Source organism: Platalea leucorodia, assembly GCF_965183815.1.
Source record: "Platalea leucorodia genome assembly, chromosome: 9".
NCBI lineage: Eukaryota > Metazoa > Chordata > Aves > Pelecaniformes > Threskiornithidae > Platalea > Platalea leucorodia.
In genome coordinates this window covers 15,512,838-15,530,010 of record NC_138831.1, presented here as the reverse complement: position 1 = coordinate 15,530,010, position 17,173 = coordinate 15,512,838, and the positions used below count along the sequence as shown (strand labels likewise).

The 17,173-nt window shown below is 39.8% G+C and overlaps 1 protein-coding gene across 6 annotated transcripts in view; it reads left to right on the top strand.

The window, feature by feature from the left end:
- RAD18 (RAD18 E3 ubiquitin protein ligase) overlaps positions 1 to 17,173 on the top strand; it is a 62,342-nt gene that overhangs the window by 18,292 nt on the left and 26,877 nt on the right. For 5 of the 6 annotated variants that reach the window (XM_082322807.1, XM_082322806.1, XM_082322804.1 and 2 more), the window contains exons 7-11: positions 2,285 to 2,469; positions 6,326 to 6,402; positions 7,115 to 7,175; positions 13,497 to 13,631; positions 16,829 to 16,985. In XM_082322807.1, the coding sequence (XP_082178933.1) occupies positions 2,285 to 2,469; positions 6,326 to 6,402; positions 7,115 to 7,175; positions 13,497 to 13,631; positions 16,829 to 16,985 (615 nt within the window). The remainder of the gene's footprint in view (positions 1 to 2,284; positions 2,470 to 6,325; positions 6,403 to 7,114; positions 7,176 to 13,496; positions 13,632 to 16,828; positions 16,986 to 17,173) is intronic. The other variant, XM_082322808.1, reaches the window with a different exon arrangement.

Here is a 17,173-nt window from a genome sequence, read left to right as displayed (position 1 = left end):
GTCTGCTCACTGTGATTCTTTTCAAGTTGCCTCAGTCAAGGTTGTTTCTTTAAGATCTCAATTTCCGTAAGATTAATGCATGCCTTTGACATTATGCCTGTGCCCTAGAATTTGTCGTGGTCACCACATTCACATCAGAAGTGCAGATTTCAGTTTGTTTTACTTACTAGCATAAATTTAGGCCATTATTATTTCTAACTGATCAGACTTAAGAACTGCAAGGGACTTTTACTGCATGCCGTTTTTACTGCATGCTTGTATTTCAAATTCTTCTGAACCTCGAATTAGAAAGTAATTTTATGTTAAAGCTCTTATTTTGCCCAGTCATGCTTAGAATGCAATCTATAAGCTAAAGGACTTGGAAGATGAATAGATGGTAAATTAATATTGAGATCTGATTTTACATTTTAATTTTCATTTGCTATGTTTTTAGTGTTTTCTCTGTTCTTAATGAATGGAAATAAAAGCCAGATCTTTCTTTGGTGTTAAGCCGATGTCCCTAACAGAATTTTAAGCTTTCCTTATTTTATCTAGACTGCTTGGATCTTAAGAAAGTATCATGCAAGATACTTCTCCTTAGGGACTGGCTATCATGTATTTAATACTGCCCTTTTGGCAATGTATTTATTTTATACCAGTGTGGTTCGTGTTCAGTAACAGCACATCTCTAGTTCTTCTCTGAGAAATTTTAGCTCTGTTTATTCTCAAATTAGGAGCACATGGCATGCTATGTTAACAGTTGAGCAGTATTTCAGCGGAACTGATAATTTAGTCCCCAAACCCTGCACAGGATTAATTACAACAGGTAAGTGTATGTTCACAAAGAACACTGCATTTCTCAAGGATGGGGAAAAAAAACCCACCAACGTTAAGATTGAAAACTTGTGAACTGTTTTTACGTAGCTGTCTGCTTGCAAAGCTGTCATCACTCTTCTAGGTCATGATACCAAGCTCTTTCAGGGCTTTCAAAAGATTTAATTATTCAATGACATTTTTTTATATTTCCCAAAAGAATCTGCAAAAAGTCTTTTCCTGAAAAGTGTATTGTGGTAATGCATCTTTTTTTGCCAGCTATGCTACAGGGGCTATATGAAAGTAAATGAATTAATGACAATTTTTGTGTAAGCTTTTTTTTTTTTTTTTAAAAACTTTGAAATTCATTTTCTACGTGATAAGTTGAAAGTGCTGAATACAGTTTTCAAATAAGTCTCTTGCTTTCACAATGGGAAGCTGTTAATTTCTCTGCAATTCAGAGCAGTGCAGCTGAACTTTGTTTTGCTGCAGGAAGAAAAGTGTCTCTAATTAAATGCTGTTCTTCTGTAACTAATAAATGATTTAAGTTGAAGAAGATGAGCGAGGCAGTAGATGAATTTCGGTACCTTTTGTTGTCTAGTTTGAGTGTATTTCACCAGGAGGTGTAGGGAAGACTGAAGTAATTTGTGCAGAAGGAAACCGTTCTGCTAATTTTAGATGACAAAAGTTGTAGTAGGACTTGAATTTTCTATGGCAGTTTCCTGTAATTAAGATGTTTTCCCTGGTTGTGCCAGGAACGTTGAGAGCTTCTGACATAAGGCAGTGTGAAGGAGTAAATGTTGGTTTTAGATGATATTCATCTGAGAGCACTATTCATTCTCTTTAATGTCACTTTCTGTATTACCAAATTACCCTCCTGTTAGAGGGAACTACAGATTTGCTTTCAGGTGCATGACTGTATCTTTCTCGAAGTAATTTTCCCAGAAAGCTGAAAAATCTCCTAATTAAAGTTTTGGCTTGCAGTTTTAATGCTTTTAAAACTTTAACTGATTCAGGTAAGACATGGCCAGTACTTGGGTGGAAAACCTGTGTTTCAGCAATCTGAATCCAGTACACTTCCTTTTGAATTCAGAGTGAATGTAAGCTTGATCCTAATGAAGACGAACAATACTGAGTTTGCTGATGTGATTCTGAAGCCTTTACTGTAGATATTAAAAATGGAGCCGCAGTACTTGTTACATGAGCAGTGTTTGCATCATTTCCTAAAGAAAATCAGTAGTAGACCTATTGCTTTCTGCACATTTGAAATTTTCTTTGTAGTAGATGGAAAAAGTCTTCTGGCTTCCTAGAGCTGTTGCTGTTGCATCTGTGATAAACTGTGTAATTGGTTGTGGGTCTGTCATGGCTGAAATGATTTTTTCAGGTATTTCTTACCCAGAGTCGGTGAAGTACCCTGTAAAAATGTAAATCAGTACTTTAATTTTCATAGGAGTATTAATTAAAAAAAGTTTGTTTCCTTTTCCTTTTGCAGTTCTGCTCACAAAAGGAAGCCTATGTCTAAAGTTGTTTACAACTTGCTCTCTGATCGTGATTTGAAGAAGAAGCTAAAGGAACACGGTCTGTCTACTCACGGGACTCGACAACAGCTCATTAAAAGACACCAAGAATTTGTGCACATGTATAATGCTCAATGTGATTCTCTAAATCCCAAATCAGGTAAGTTAGAAATTCTAGGAAAGTTGTTACCATTGCAAACTATTTGTATGCATTTCTCCTTCTCAGGGTAGGAATAAGGTTGGTTTGAATATTTGGGAAAACTGCAGCTGGAAGAATTTATCTTATATAAATCAAGATGAATGCAAAAAAAGGAAATTTAATGAATACCAGAAATGTGTTGCTGTACTCTGGAAGTATCCATCAAGGATGTAAATTTGTGTTGAAATTCTTTGATAATTCCTGGTTTACTAACCCTGTTCTGAAAAATATTCTGTGTTGTTATTGACTTTGCATTTTAATGAGTGCCTTCAAATTAGACTCTGAGGCTTTTGATCAAAAAATTGGAAATACTTGAGGTCCTTAGTGAGTGAATGGATTATTAATTTATCTTTTGTTCTGAATTTGTTCTCTTCCTCCTATACACAGAGACTTTTATATTTTTATTGGATTTAATTTCAAAATTAGATTTCTTTTTGGAAATGACAGGTAAGGGTAGAATGAATTACTAAGAAGGTGTTAATGTTTTGTTGGAGTTTATATCAATTTAGGTGTTTGGCAGCAATTTTATGCAATTAAACTCAGACTGTATATGGGATAAGGAGAAGTGTTTTAGTCTCTAATGTAGTGCAATATAAACTTCCTTTAAACAGCAGTCTATTGGTTGCATGTGCTCAGGCTTAATGCTTGGAAAATGCCAGGGCTGGAACAGGGAGGATGAGATCAGAGTAGGGTATTTGTGCTGCCTGGTTTTGGAGGCAGTGTGGCCATTTTTTAAATTTTGAATAGCATGTATGAGCTAGAGGGAGAATTGTCCTAGCTCATCTTGTTATATTCTTTTTTCTACAAGATGAAAACATGCATCTTTTTTGAAGATTTGTCATCTCAATTCAGTTCTGCAAGTGATACAAGTAACAGCACAAATACACTGGCATGTGTGGGTGAGGGATACGTGTCAGATTTATAGCTATATTTTTTTATTTTTTTTTTATTTGATTAGAAGCTTATGGCAAACAGTCCTTTTAAAGGAATTTCTAACAGGATCATGTTCTGATACTACTCTCCTGGGAGCTGCACAGCCGTTAGTGTCCTGGAAATTCTCATATAGCTGGTATTGTATTTTCTGCGCTGGTTTCAGGATGTAGCTTGCTGTCTGCTAGGTCTGTAGCGTAGGTCAGTCCTGCGGCTGGCAAGAGCTGGTCTCAGTTACTTCAAAGGTAGAGAGATGAGAAATATTGTTCCTCACCCTTAGTTTGATCTCTTTAATTTTCATGGTTACTTAGAGACTTAAGTCCTGAAGCACAAGTTCACCATTTCTTCCGATAAGATAAATTTTTGGTCTTGCCGACAGTGGGACTGTCGGGAACAGAACGAGTGGGCAGGCAGCGCAGGCAGGGCAGAGCAGCGAGCCGGGAGCTGCGGAGCTGCTCGTGCACGGCGGGGTTCAGCTTCTCTGTGGGTCAGATAGCATACCGCTGCAGGTGCACAGCTAAACTTTGCATTTGCTATTGGTTGCATATCTATAACAGAAGTAATTTGGGGCCAGGGTTGAGAAGTAACCTTTGAGAAGGATGCCAGATTTAAACACAGTAAAAAACACTTAATTTGTCAGTTATAATTTAACAAATTTGACAATATAGGGGAGTATTTATTTCAAGTGAATATTAAAAGCTCATATGTTTACTCTGTGCACATGTGGTTTTATATGTGATCAGACAGTTGGAAACGCTGAATATCCACAACTTCTACCGTGGCATTTCAAAAATAAAGTATGTTTTTGGTGTTCAACTCCTTTTATTAAACAGGCAGAACCACCAGATGCGGTGCTTTTTGAAAAATAAAGCCAGTCTCTGAGGACTGTAAATATGAATTTAGCAGTCAAACTTTAGGCTCCTGCTTCTTGAAATCTTGATTTCACTTACCAGCTCGTGGCTTGGATTGTGGGAGCAAGTGTATGAGAAAAGTGAGTTTGCAACGAACACTATTTTCTTTTTCGTTTTGCTCCTTTAACCATTTTAAGAACTTGACTAAGAAGGTTAAGTGCCTAAGTGATTTAGGTGCCAAATGTCACTGCTTAGTTTGTGCCTAAGCACTTCCAAAAATAAACATAAATGCTTTCAAAAATTGTTTTCTAGGACTTCAGGAAGTCTCTGGGATGAGAACCAGCACACACAGTTAAGATTGTGTTTGACTTCAGCAACGATAGAAGTTTAGGAAGTTTGTTGTTTAACTCTGCGAGAACAGCACTTGTATCAGAATTCAATCCCGATATGATTTATGTTAATCTTGGAAATTTAATTAAACACTCTCAAAGCCCCTCCCCGAGTTCCCCGGGGCAGGACTAGACATAAAGCTGCTGTAGGTCATGGAGGTACGCCGTCATCCGGTGGCTAAACAGGAGCGGAGCAGTTTTGAAGCAGAAGTGAGGAGTGAGCGGGTCGGGAGCCGTGGCAGCTCCGGGTGAGGGGAAAGGAAGGGTGGCGGGGTTGGGGTTGCACTGCCGCTGTTGCGCCGCAGCAAGGTTGGCGTGAGAAGTGGATGCTGATTCGACTGGAGCCTCGTGTCGGCTGAAGGCATGCTAGAACTGAAGCTGTGCAGTGCAGGTGGTTCTCTGTTAGCTCTTCAACGCGCTGGGAGGTACTCGGCTCTCGGTGATTCTTTGCTTGATGCTGGTGATGAAGTAGCTCCAGGTCCCTGTCTGTGTCGTTCGTCCAGGCTAGCTAAATGAAGAGTTTCATAGTGTGTCATAGCATACTTCAGCTAGTCTGCCCTAAATAATGCAAGACTTTTACTGGGTTCTGGCTCAATACCTATTTATAAAGGGTGATTTATTAAACTAGCACTTAAGATGCAGACATGCATTTTCAGTGGTAGCAGTGAACCTAAGGTCACTATATAATATGAATAGCTGAGCTTCTGAGGAAGCATAGGTGCCAAATTCCTGGATTTTGCTTAAACGAGTTTTGAACGGGTTTTATTCCTTCACAGCTTAATAAGCTTCTTGTTCTCTAGATACTTTACTGTCTAGTGAAAGTGTTTGTTTTAATAAATACCCGTAGCTACCTAGCAGCTCTGTGAAAATGATTAAGTGTAGAAACAGATTTGTAAAAGTAAATGTCAGAAGACAGGGTCCTGCATAGCTGTAGTTTTAGTTAAAATATTAACAAACAGAGTTATGTCTGTTTATGTGCTTTTGAGGTGTTGGACTTAACAGTTAGAGTAGGTTGTAATTCATCTTTGGACTATGGATTTTGGACATAAGCCTGCAGACAGTTTTACATTGCCTTGGAAGGTATTCCTTGGAGGTAAAAATAAGATAAACAGTAGATGTCATTATTTTATCTTCTGTTGCAAGATACATGATAACATGGAAACTCTTTATAAAAAACATGCCTGTACACAACAGAAACACTATAGTATGCTAGAGTAAGATCCAAATGCAATTTGAAAAGACTACATTTTCCCATGAATTTAATACAAAGGAAATGAGAGCAGTGGCCCGGGAGGTGGCTGAGAGCCAGCTGCCAGCAAGCACCGTGCGGCTTGCTGCAAGGCGCCTTGGGCAAGGCCCACGGCTCCCGACCTTGCCTCCTGGGACCAAGTCTCAGGCACTGCCTCTGCTGCTCAGCTGCCGCAGATGGAAGCGGTTCCTCTGCGTGAACAAATGCCCGCTGAGCACGGGTGTAAAACCAAGGCGTTTGGATTTGCCTGTGATTGGAGGCCGAGTTTTCGCTGTTGGAGAGCTAATGCCCACTTGTCTCTTTGTGATTTAAGTTCATGGTAGTTTCATTCAGTGCTGTTCAAGCTTTTTATTTAACAGCTCCTGTTTCAATGATCCCTTTCTTGTATTTTCAAACAGTTGCAGAGGTTGTTAAAGAGCTGGAAAAGAATGAGAAGATTCGAGTTCAGCTTGAATTTAATAAAACCGGTGAAAATGTAAGCTAATTATCTTTGTTCTCAAAGAGGGGGATGGCTAGGAGAAATTGCAGAGTGGGCACTGAACATGTTTGCCTATCAGTTTATTAAGGCAATTCCCAGATTCCGAGGTTGCATGTTGGAATTTGCATATACCATCTTATAATCAACATGGTTTTCTCATACCACTCATTTGTCATGGGCAGTTCTTCGTGTACTGCTGATGTTTCTCTGCCCAAACCATTTAAGTAGGAGCATTTTTTTGATTGTGATAAAAATTCTTGAGAAATGTTCCCCTTGGTCATATTGGAGGATTTTGACCCTCCATGGCAGTGTGGGGAATATTTTGCTTCCTAGAATTCTCTAGGATTTAGCTAGCAAATTCCTTGCTTCCGTATCAGCAACAGCGCCTGTTCTTTTCCCATGACATGTGATACTTTTGTGACTTTTGGAGCATGTTTGTGGCACAGTATTAGGAAATATTTTATGGTCCACACATGCTGGGTGTTAAATGGGGTGGTGTGGCTTAGTCCTGTTGATTTTGTGAAAGCAAAGCAAGACAGCATATATACATACTTTAAATATATATTACTGTATGTAGATGAGATGGTAAGAGCTGGTGGGGGAAAAACAGACAGCTGATCCTTCTAACAGTTTTAAGTTTCTAGTTTTAAAGTATGCAGCTTTATCATCTTTTTGTTTCTGTAAATAAACATTTGTGTGATTTCTGTAGAGCTTGACCTTCACAAAGGACCAGACAGAGGAAGAAATAGATGAGATCCACACTGATTATCGTAAGTAATACTCAAGTTTCACTTCTTCATTTTGTTTCTAAATTCACCTTCTTTTCCTTTGTATTAAAATAAACACACAAAAGTGATGCTTTTCATGTGTGTGTACTTCCCCTGCCCCCCATTTAATAAATCAAAGCTGAAACTTCTTTGAAACCTCTTTGAAACTCAGTCTCTGTTAAGTACAGACGTTTGACAAAACTCACTGCCAGGGCTGGATAAGATTGAGATGGAAGCTGATTAGCACATCTCCATTTATGCACTTTCTACTTACCTTCTTAACATCCTCCTCTGTTTGTGGGACATAAAGAACAGCAGTTTTTCTGTCTCCCGCACTGGATGTGCGATGCGTAGTTGTATGGTTTCACTGGGAGCCCTCAGGCAGAAATAAGGAGCAGAACTTCTCTGAAAGGACTCCCTGAGACCCCAGCGGTGCTGGGCGTGCGTGCCGGCCATATCCCGTCGAGCTGCCTGGGCTGCTGGCTGTCACGTGGAGGGGGAGCTCTGTTTCGGTGTCCTGCTCTGCGTCAGACTCTCCGTGCAGTTCTTATGATGCCAGTTCTGAAGAGCAGAAGAGCAGTTGTGACTGCGGTGAAAGCTGATCGTGCTTTGCTTGTGAGATTTCATGCTTCCTTGCCCCAGACTTTTTGGCACGTTCTCTGAGAATAATCTGAATTACTCAAAGAGGTTCATGTAAATTGGTTAATTATTTTGCCAGTTCTATACTTTGTTAAAACTTGGGCTTGCTGATTGTTTAAAAAAAAGGCAGCTTATTACCTACTGTTGTGTCCCCGTGAACAATGGCATGCACTCCTAAGTGTTTTTATATGTACAGAATTTTCTCAGCTTCAGGTTTGATATTGTTTTCCCCTTTTTTTGAGGTTCTGGGCACTGTATGACTTCTGCTCTGCAGTCAGTTCTGCTGGCTGTGAGCCCTCCAAGAGCACCAGCCTGGCTCAGGCATAGCTGAGCCGCTCCGGAGGGGAGGCATCTCTGCCAACTAGGAGTGTGCTGAGCTGGCAGGATGGGGTGAATGCTGGCTGTCTTGGCCCTGCACTCACCAGTATAACCCAGTTACACAGATACTGGGTTTTCCCATTACTCAGGATATTCCCTGAGAACAGTGTTTTCTCTCTCTATGGAACCATCTAACAATCTTTTTTGTTAGTTTAGAAGCAGACGTTCTTGTGAGAGTTAAAGATTGCAGGACTTGCATCCTGTTGTAGTAATTTAGTACAGAAATAGCTAATGTGAACTGATTTTTACAGGTGATTTCCTGACCCTTCTTTGTGTGTGTGTATTTAGGTCCCTAGTGGTGTTTTATTATTCACAAATTCGTTCCTGTTGTTTCCCCACTCATTTCTCTTCACCTGCACTCTGCTTGCTCACTCAAACATGGTACTTAGCCATGTAATGCCAGAACGATATTCAATGAACATTAAACTTCTCTGCTTTCAGCCACAGAGGAGCAAAGCAATGAAGGGACAACTTGTTCTGATTATACTTAAGGGTGTATTTAAATCTGCAATATGGTCATATTTCCTGTGTTTCCTTGCCTTGCTTCAGGCATATAAATTATTCCATAATGCAGCTAGATTTAGCCTTGTTGATTTTAGTTGGGTTTCTGTGAAGGCTAAATAAGGGCCTAAATCTTTAGCAAATTTTTCCCTTGCTTTTTGTTGCTGTCCCTGAGAATATATTTTTTTTTTAAGTGTACATGCACTGTTTGTGGTTTTGAATCTTAAGTGTTCTCCTCTGATTCCAAGAAAGTGGTTAATAATTACTCTCTTGCCATGCAGAAATCTCTAGCAATACCATGTGGGGGAAAAAAAAGGTAAAATGATTTTAAAAGTATTAATCCCAAATTGGGTATTTTCCCTCGCAAGGCTTTAGTAGCTCTGTAAAGAACAAATCCAAAGTTCAGTGACTTCAGGAGAGCCCCAGAACAGAGCAAATGCCTTGTAACTAGCCGTTAGTGCGCCGCTCGTTAGCGTTCTGCTAAGGTGGAAGGTGAGCCTGAACAAAAGCTGTCCGAGGAAGGTACCTGAATTCACAGTCAGCTGTGAGCACCTTCACCCTGATCCTTCTCCCCGCAGACGGGGAATGTTTCGGGGTGGCAGGGCTGGCATGGAGTAACCCAAGAGCGAAGGAGCTGCTGAGGGGGATGTGCCTGGTGCGGTGCCCGCACAGCTCTTTGTAGGGTGATGCTGTCACCAAAGAACTGATCCTGTGCTAGAAACCCACTTAACTTGCTTTTTTTAGATTTTGCATGTGCACAGATTCCTTGTAAAGCTGGATCCCTGGTTGCGTTCGCGTTGCAACCTTGCAAGCAGTTGTATTGCATGACTGGGGTGGGGCGTGGAAACAGTCGGCCAGTTCTGCACCAGGCTGCTGTGCGCTGCTGGCAGTGGCCATGGGGGAATGGCGTTGCCGGTCCTTCCTTTTATTTTCTTGACCTGTTGTACACGTTTTAGAACAAGAAGATATTAAGCGCTGCCTTAATTTTCCAAAACCAGGTATTTTATTGAGTTTGTATGATTAAAAGGATATGGTTTCAAAATTATCAAGACCACCAAGTGAATAAATTAGCCTCAGGCAGCTTAATTGAACATTCAAAAGTCAAAAAGAAAAGAGAGAAAGGAAAAAAAGAGAAGATAGAAATATTTTAATGGGAATATATGGTTTTAAAATTAATAAAAAGTGATGACCAAAGAGGTGAATGTTAACTAGTGTCAGCAAATTATTTCTCATAAAAGCAATAGGGAAGAAATCATAAGCATGAAAAAAGAATTGTACATTAGAATTAGCGGAGATTAAAAGAACTTTTATCAAATGCCTTTTTTCACTGTAGCACAGATGGACTTTAAAAAGCTTTATTATACAGTGAAGGGTTTTTTTTCCTTTTAATTTACAACATTTGCACCCTCGGTCCCTAATTCACAGCTGAATTAGTGAATTAATTAACTATGGCATAAATTCTGAATAAAAAACCCCAACCATATACTTTTTGTTCTGTATTTCCATATGAAACACACAGCACAGTAGAACTATGTAACAGCCTTGTTGAAAAGCAAGATAAAACAGCTGTGATAACCCCCCCCTTTTTTTTTTTAATTCTTATCTTCTTTGCAATTTCCTGTGCTCTTGGCAAATTGCAAATTACACTGTCGGGTTGTTTGTTTTTTTTTTTTGTTTTTTTTTTTTTTGTTTTTTTTTTTGCTTTTTTGTGTGTGAAGTCTTTTTGAAATACCAATTAATATTTTGGCTTGATGAACCTGAGGCTGGTTTATATGCTAGCTGGAAGCTCTGCATGAGCAGCCGCCAGAGTCTGTGCCTGGAAGGTGCAATTAAATGCGCTGTCCCCTACAGTAGCTTCCGCCTGCTCCTTGGGAACTCGGTGACACCCTCAACCCGGTGTCAACCTCATTCTGCTTTTTTCATGGACAGGCCTCTATTTAAAGAGTTAAAAAAATCTACAGGAAAAGAAATACATTTGTTCAGAAAGATTTTATTCTGTTGCTCTTTCTTCTTATAAATTTTTTAATTTGCAGTGTTATTCAGAGGCTTACTGATTTATGTTTTGTGTTTTAAATATTTGTAATTATATCTGTGGTGGTTTTATTATTGAAATGCCTGTAGTTTTATGAAATGTGCGTCGTATGTTGTTTCAGCGCAGTGGTGATTTACAGTGTATCTGAATAGTGCCTTGCTTTGCCAGGACATTTGTTTTTTACTTTACACCATAAAACAAAACAACAAAAAATAGTAATACTGGAAAAACTGAAGCGCCAAAGGAATTACGTAATGAGTGTGCAGCGGCTCAAACACAAGCATCTGGGACAAGAACTTTCTTTTTATTAAGGGAGTTGTTGACCTTATGTGGCGTTTTCAGCTACGCAGGGAGAGGGAGTCGGTTTTAAATCTGTTTCCTTCTGCAGGACAGAACTTGATATGATTTTATCTTAGCTTTTTCCCCCTCCTATCACTGCAGCAGGATGTAGATCTGGGTTAGGCGCAGCAATTATTTAAACGTGCCATACCCCATGCAGCGCTTGGCAAAGGGTGTCCGCTCCTTGAGGCGCTGGACCACCCCGTCTCCACTGCCACATGCGCCCTGGGCCGGTGTGGGGTGCCCTGGCCGTGCCGAGCAGGGTGCTGAGGCCAAGTGGTGCTGCGAGAAGATGTCGTGGTCAAGGAGGAGGTCAGGGCTGTTCACGGGGGAAGCCAGACCCCACCGTTGAGCCAGGACTGGGAGGGATGGGGGAGTGTGGGCAGCAGGAAGGGAAGAAGATGGAGAACCGCCAGTGCACGCAGAGGAGCACGGGGTGACGGCGAGATGCGGGTTGGAAACCCAGGGAGTGCCTGTACTGCAGCTGCGGGGAAGGTCGGGGTTTTTCCTGCGTCTCTCCTCTCCCTAACCCGTGGAGGAAAAAGAAGGTAGTTCAGAGACTGATTTGAAAAAAGAAAACAGAAGCAAACTAACAAAACAGAGAAGTTAGGAGGGAGTTCTTTGTTTCAGCTGGGCTTGAAGTTGATTTCTCAGTATCCCGATTCACCAGGACATTTGCTTTGCTGTCATGAGTTAGACGTTGCTCTCGGCACTTGTGTGTGAAGCTTGCGCGTGTGCCCGCAGTGCAAGGGGGTGCCCGAGCAGGCTGGCTGTGTGCGGCGGGATGGACCAGGTCTGCAGCACCAGCAGGCTGGTGGCCCAGTTTGCCCATCGGTAGCCCTCAGCTCTTGTTTGTCCTGAGGATTCCTGTTCACTTTTCTGCCCATCCTCTCTGCTGGGGTTTAGCTTAGTCTTTCCTGCAAGTGTAACTTGGGCAGCGTGTGTGGCTTTTACAGAGCAGAGACTTTAAACAACATTCAGTTCTGTGTGTGCAAAGAAAGAAAAAAGACTGGGTGTGCGCACTGGTGCGTATAAGACAAGGTATGCGCTTTTCTCACGAGCTGCTTTATTTAGTCCATAGCTATATTGCGATTGCTGGGAAACTTTCCTTGCAGATGATGTGCATGTGCTGCCAGCCTTCTGCATCGGCGGAGGAGGGTGCAGAGTCCTGCTCCGTGCAAGGATGGATCAGAAAATACTCCGGCTGGGAGCTGGGATTTTATTGCGTCTTGGACCTCTGAAGTTTCTATGAGCTGGTTGTCCAGACACTGTTGGGAGAGGTAGTATGGAGCCCAGAGGAAGGGTTCTGTGTGCTTCACCTTCTTGTGCCGTTAAAACGGTTGCTTTGCCCCAAGGACGTTTCAGATGTACGTCGGGCCTTCCTGCCTCTGACGCGGAAAACATTTTGAATGCTTTTTCCGTTGGCTGAAAATTAGGCTAAAGGTTTTAGCTGAAATACTTTATTTGCCTCAAAAGGACAAATCTGTTTCTCAGGGTGATTTTTTTGTTCAAAGTCCTTCCAAATAAAGGAAATTAGTTTAGCTGCCTTCGCTTTAACATATCAATATAAAGCCATGCGTATGGACTGAGACGTTCATGCTGTACTAGCTGTGGGTAGCTACAGTCAAATACGCTGTTTCAGTAGAAGTTGGTGTGTTCTGTAGGGAAAACAACGTTCCCTTCATGGGCAGTGAGGGTTAGGTAATCTGCATTGTCTGTCTGAGGAGACCGGGTATTTTCCCAGCCTCTGAGTAAAGAATGTGAAGTATCTAGATTAAAAAACAACATTGCTTTGACTGAATACCAGAATATTGCTTAAAACATACTAAGTGATTGAAAGTGCGAAGAGTATGCCAAAGAGCAATTAACTGTGATTTAGAGGTTCTGAATCAAAACAGTACAAGAAGCATGACACAAAGGCTTTCGACATTGCTTTACTGCAGAAATGGGGGAAAAACCCAAAGCAACTTTAAAGCAATTTGCAGAGTAGTCATGAGATTTTACTCTTTCTCTCTAGCAGAGTGCTCCTTGCAGGACTACCTAGAACTAAACCACATGACTGAGAGCATCGTCCAGATGCTCCTTGAACTCTGACAGGCTTGGTGCCGTGACTACAATATTAAATGTTGTCACAATTAGGAAAAAAAAAAAGACATCGTATGAAGAAGAAACAAACAGCTCTCCTGTGCAAAAATTAAGTTTGCATCTGTGCAAGTGTTCTTGTCTACTGGGTAACTCTGTAAAAGCATAGATGCAGATTTGGATCGTTAATAGAATATGGAACGTATTGCAGTGATGAGTTGCTTTTCATTTGCTGTAACAAAAATGTTTTTAATTCAGTATTTTTTGTTTATTTCTGTTCACATCCTGTTTACTTTTTATGGCTACCTTAAGAGTCCTGTGGCAGTGATCAGTAATGCACTGTTACATTTCAGGAAACAAACACAGAAGTGAATTTCAATTTTTGGTGGATCAAGTAAATAATCGGTGGAAGAAAAGTGGTAAGAGGAAAACAGAAAGTGCTCAAAACAAAGAAGAAGTCACTGTCAAAGAATTGCCAGTGGCCACAGGTTAGTGATGTTGTTTAATATCCCTCTCTTCGATCCACAGTAATAAGTGGGGGGTTTCCTAAAGAAATATTCTTTCCTCGCGTTGTTCTTCTACAGTCCCTAAGGGGGAAAAAAAGGCATAAAAATCAAACAGACCCTAAAAAGATTGACTGCCATTGATTTTAGTGTGATACAGAAGCACAACCCGTAATAAATATATGATTTGTTTGATTTTAGTGGGATTGTGTATAGATGTGCTTTATTTAGGGGCGTATTTTAATTAGCTGGTTGAAATGGGATCTTAGGTTCCAATCCAAATCTACTGAAGTTGCTGAGAGTGGGCATGTGACAATCTGCATCTTTGAAATGAAGGCGACCATGGGTATTGCTTGCTGGGTTTCAGCTTTTCTGTATCATAATCTGATGGGGAGTTGGTAATCGGGACCTACAAAGATATTTGTGTGGATTGGAACAAGTGTTTTTTTGTCCTGAAGTTGAAGCAATAAAATACTTCAGCTTCTTTTAGATTGTTTCTACAGTATGTTGCCTCTCTTTTTTTTTTTAACTCGCTTCATTTTGTGTTTATATGCTTCAACACAGTGAAAAGTGGGAAGGCACAACTGCAGTTACTTGGTTCTTTATCAGTTAGGAACAACATCCAGCATATGTTCATTATCTTCACTACCCACAACATCAAAGAAATACCCTTGTGTGCTTTTAACTTGTTCCTTATAGGCTTGTTCAGTCTCATCTGTTTTATGTTACTGGTTGCTTTGGCAGCGTACATATATCTTTGAATGTGTGATTTAGAAAAACATTCCTCAACCTAATATAACTTGTGGAGTTATAATCTATTCAAGATACTGAATTTTGGAGAGAATTCCATTGAACAGAATTCGATGTGCTGTTGTCTGTATCCTTGTGAAAATATGGCAGTTTAGTTTGTATCAGCTCTCACAAATCCCTGCTCTCTTGAGTTGAGCTGAACTAATCTTTGGCTATCTCCTCTGCTGTCTTCTCTAGCAGAGCTCTCAAGAATAAAAATAAATGAAAATACCAATATAATAGTATGAATTTTATCCTTATCGTTTCATGCAGACCTTGATGCAATGCATAATCCTTTCCATGTGAGGGGTAAAAATTAAGGAATCTCAAGGATAAAGTTTATCTTGTTTGACATAATTTACAGTGATGTTCCTCTTCTATAGCAGAGACAGAAGCAATGTGTTATTAGGTAATGGGATCAGAGACTTTGAAATATTAATTTCTAGCTATGCTCTGTGGAGAGATTGGCTACTGTGAATTACTGGGTTTCTATCTTCTGTGTAAGCTTTTTCTTTGTGCACTGAACCACAGACTTTGAGAAGCTGAAGTAAAGCCATATAGTTTTTCCAAAAGAGTGCTCAGGTAGAAAATAACTTGTATCAGGTGTATCAAGCTGTATCGTGTTGACTTAAGTACATGATACCACCTCAGCTGGTTCTGACAAACCTGCAAAATATTCATTATGCTTTTTGTGCACTGAGCGTTCAATAATCTTTGAAATTTCAGTTTCTAGTTTTATGCCAAACATCTGCACCTGGTTGTTTGCAAACCATTTAAAAAACAAAACAAAACAAAAAGAAGATTTATGGGTGAAGTGTTCTTTATTAACAGCAATTACCTTTTTATTAAAGTAGAAATTATAATATGTGAGAGGAAGAAAACCAGCAGTGGTCTGATGACTTGCCATTTCAAAGGCTTTATATGCATTCCTTACCCACTTTATTTGGATTCTCATGGAAGTAGTGGAATTGTTCAGAATTAAAACGTACTTTTTTTTTTTTCCAATGCTTCATGTCTCCCATTTCCCTCTACTGTAGTACTGGTTGATGAAACTTAAACCTCTCTGAAAACCTCACTCTGTTTTTGCTGATGTTTTAATCATCCCTTCCTGATGTACATCATCTTGTTTTGCATCTTTAAACTGAAAATGTTCGATTTCCAGTCTTTATAACTTTTAAGCATAGGTTTTTGCTTTGCCTAAGGCAAAGCACCATAAGAATTTGATAAGTACTTGTGATGAACCTCTTCTGGGTTGCATTATTGCATAGGGCCTTTGCTATTTTTAACCTCATAATTTCAGAGTTATGTTTCATTAGTTGGACAACTGACGCACTGTAATCTGCCGGTTGTTTTCAACAAACAAAAATATGCTCCTGATATTTAATTATACATTTTAGCAGAAGGGAAAGGGCAAACTGTAGCCAAATTCAAAGATTGTATAGTTCTTCCACACTCTAATTGCAGTTCTGTTTGGCCATTTCTGTCAAAATCATTTCTGGAGGGTTAGAAAAGTCAGTGGATTGAGGAGGAATATAGCTTGATTCATGAGGGTGAACAGAACACTTCTGTGAATGGCCATGATAAGGATTATTAATGAGATGAGTGTCAGTATGGTTTTAATGTCCCATGCAATTTTGTAGTTAAATAAATAATTTGAAAATATTTGTGGGTATGGCATAAGAGTAGTTTATCTTCACATATCATACTTTCTGGTCTATATTTGCTTTCTCTTTGGAGAGGTAGAAGGTATCTTTTCAGACAACTGTTCATCTTTTTATAGATAAAAACACTTGACACAAAAATAATGGAATGGTTTTACAATTTGTTTCTGATATGTGTTGTCTAGAAATGATTTTTTCCTATTAAAAAATGGAAATGCCAATTGTCTAGATTAACATTGTCTTTCTTAGATGCATAAGGAAATAAATCATAATGCTTCTCTTTGAAAACAAGCCTATTAACTTGATCTGTAAAACTTTAAAGCTATCAAGCTGTCTCATGCAGTGGATGAAGTGAATTGGTAGCAAGAAGCAGAGAACAGTGCTGTCCCATTAAGTGTTTGCTAATTTCTGAAATAAAGTTTCATCTTATGAAACGTGATGAATATCCTTACCCTCTATTTCTCTTCTTGTTTGTGTTTGATACTCCTATCAATGAAACGTTTCTGTTTCAGTCTCTGGTTCTTAGAGGGTGGGTTTTTTTACTATGCAGGAAAAGAAATTAAACCTTTGAAACTGGGAGAGTTTTGGGAAGCAAGTAAGTGGGAATGAGGTGTTGGTATTTAAATATTTATAACTTCATTTTTTCTTAAAATCTATCTCCAGGCTGCAAAAATTTAAACAATAGTATTTTGCTTTGTCATTCTTGCTAATCTCTGCCTTTCTTCTTGGTAGAACATAGAGAAGAGCATCACACAGGTATCGTCCTTGGAAAAGCCCAGATACTCAAAACAGAAACTCCTGATGGCAAAGGAAGTGAATCTCATTCCTTGGAGGAAGGCCAGAGATCGGTCTCTCCTGGATTTTCACTGTCATCTGGATCAACAAGCAGGTCAGTGAAGAAGAGTCTCTTCTCCCTGGTTTGTACTAGATGAGAGCAAATATGGAAAAACTTTGCCAGTAACCTTGAGCAATATGTGTCCTACTTCATAGGATGGGTTCCTAAGCTGTGGTTACTGATTCATTCTCCTCCATGTTACTGGCTGTTCAGTTGCTTGAGGGATGGAGCTGAAATGCATT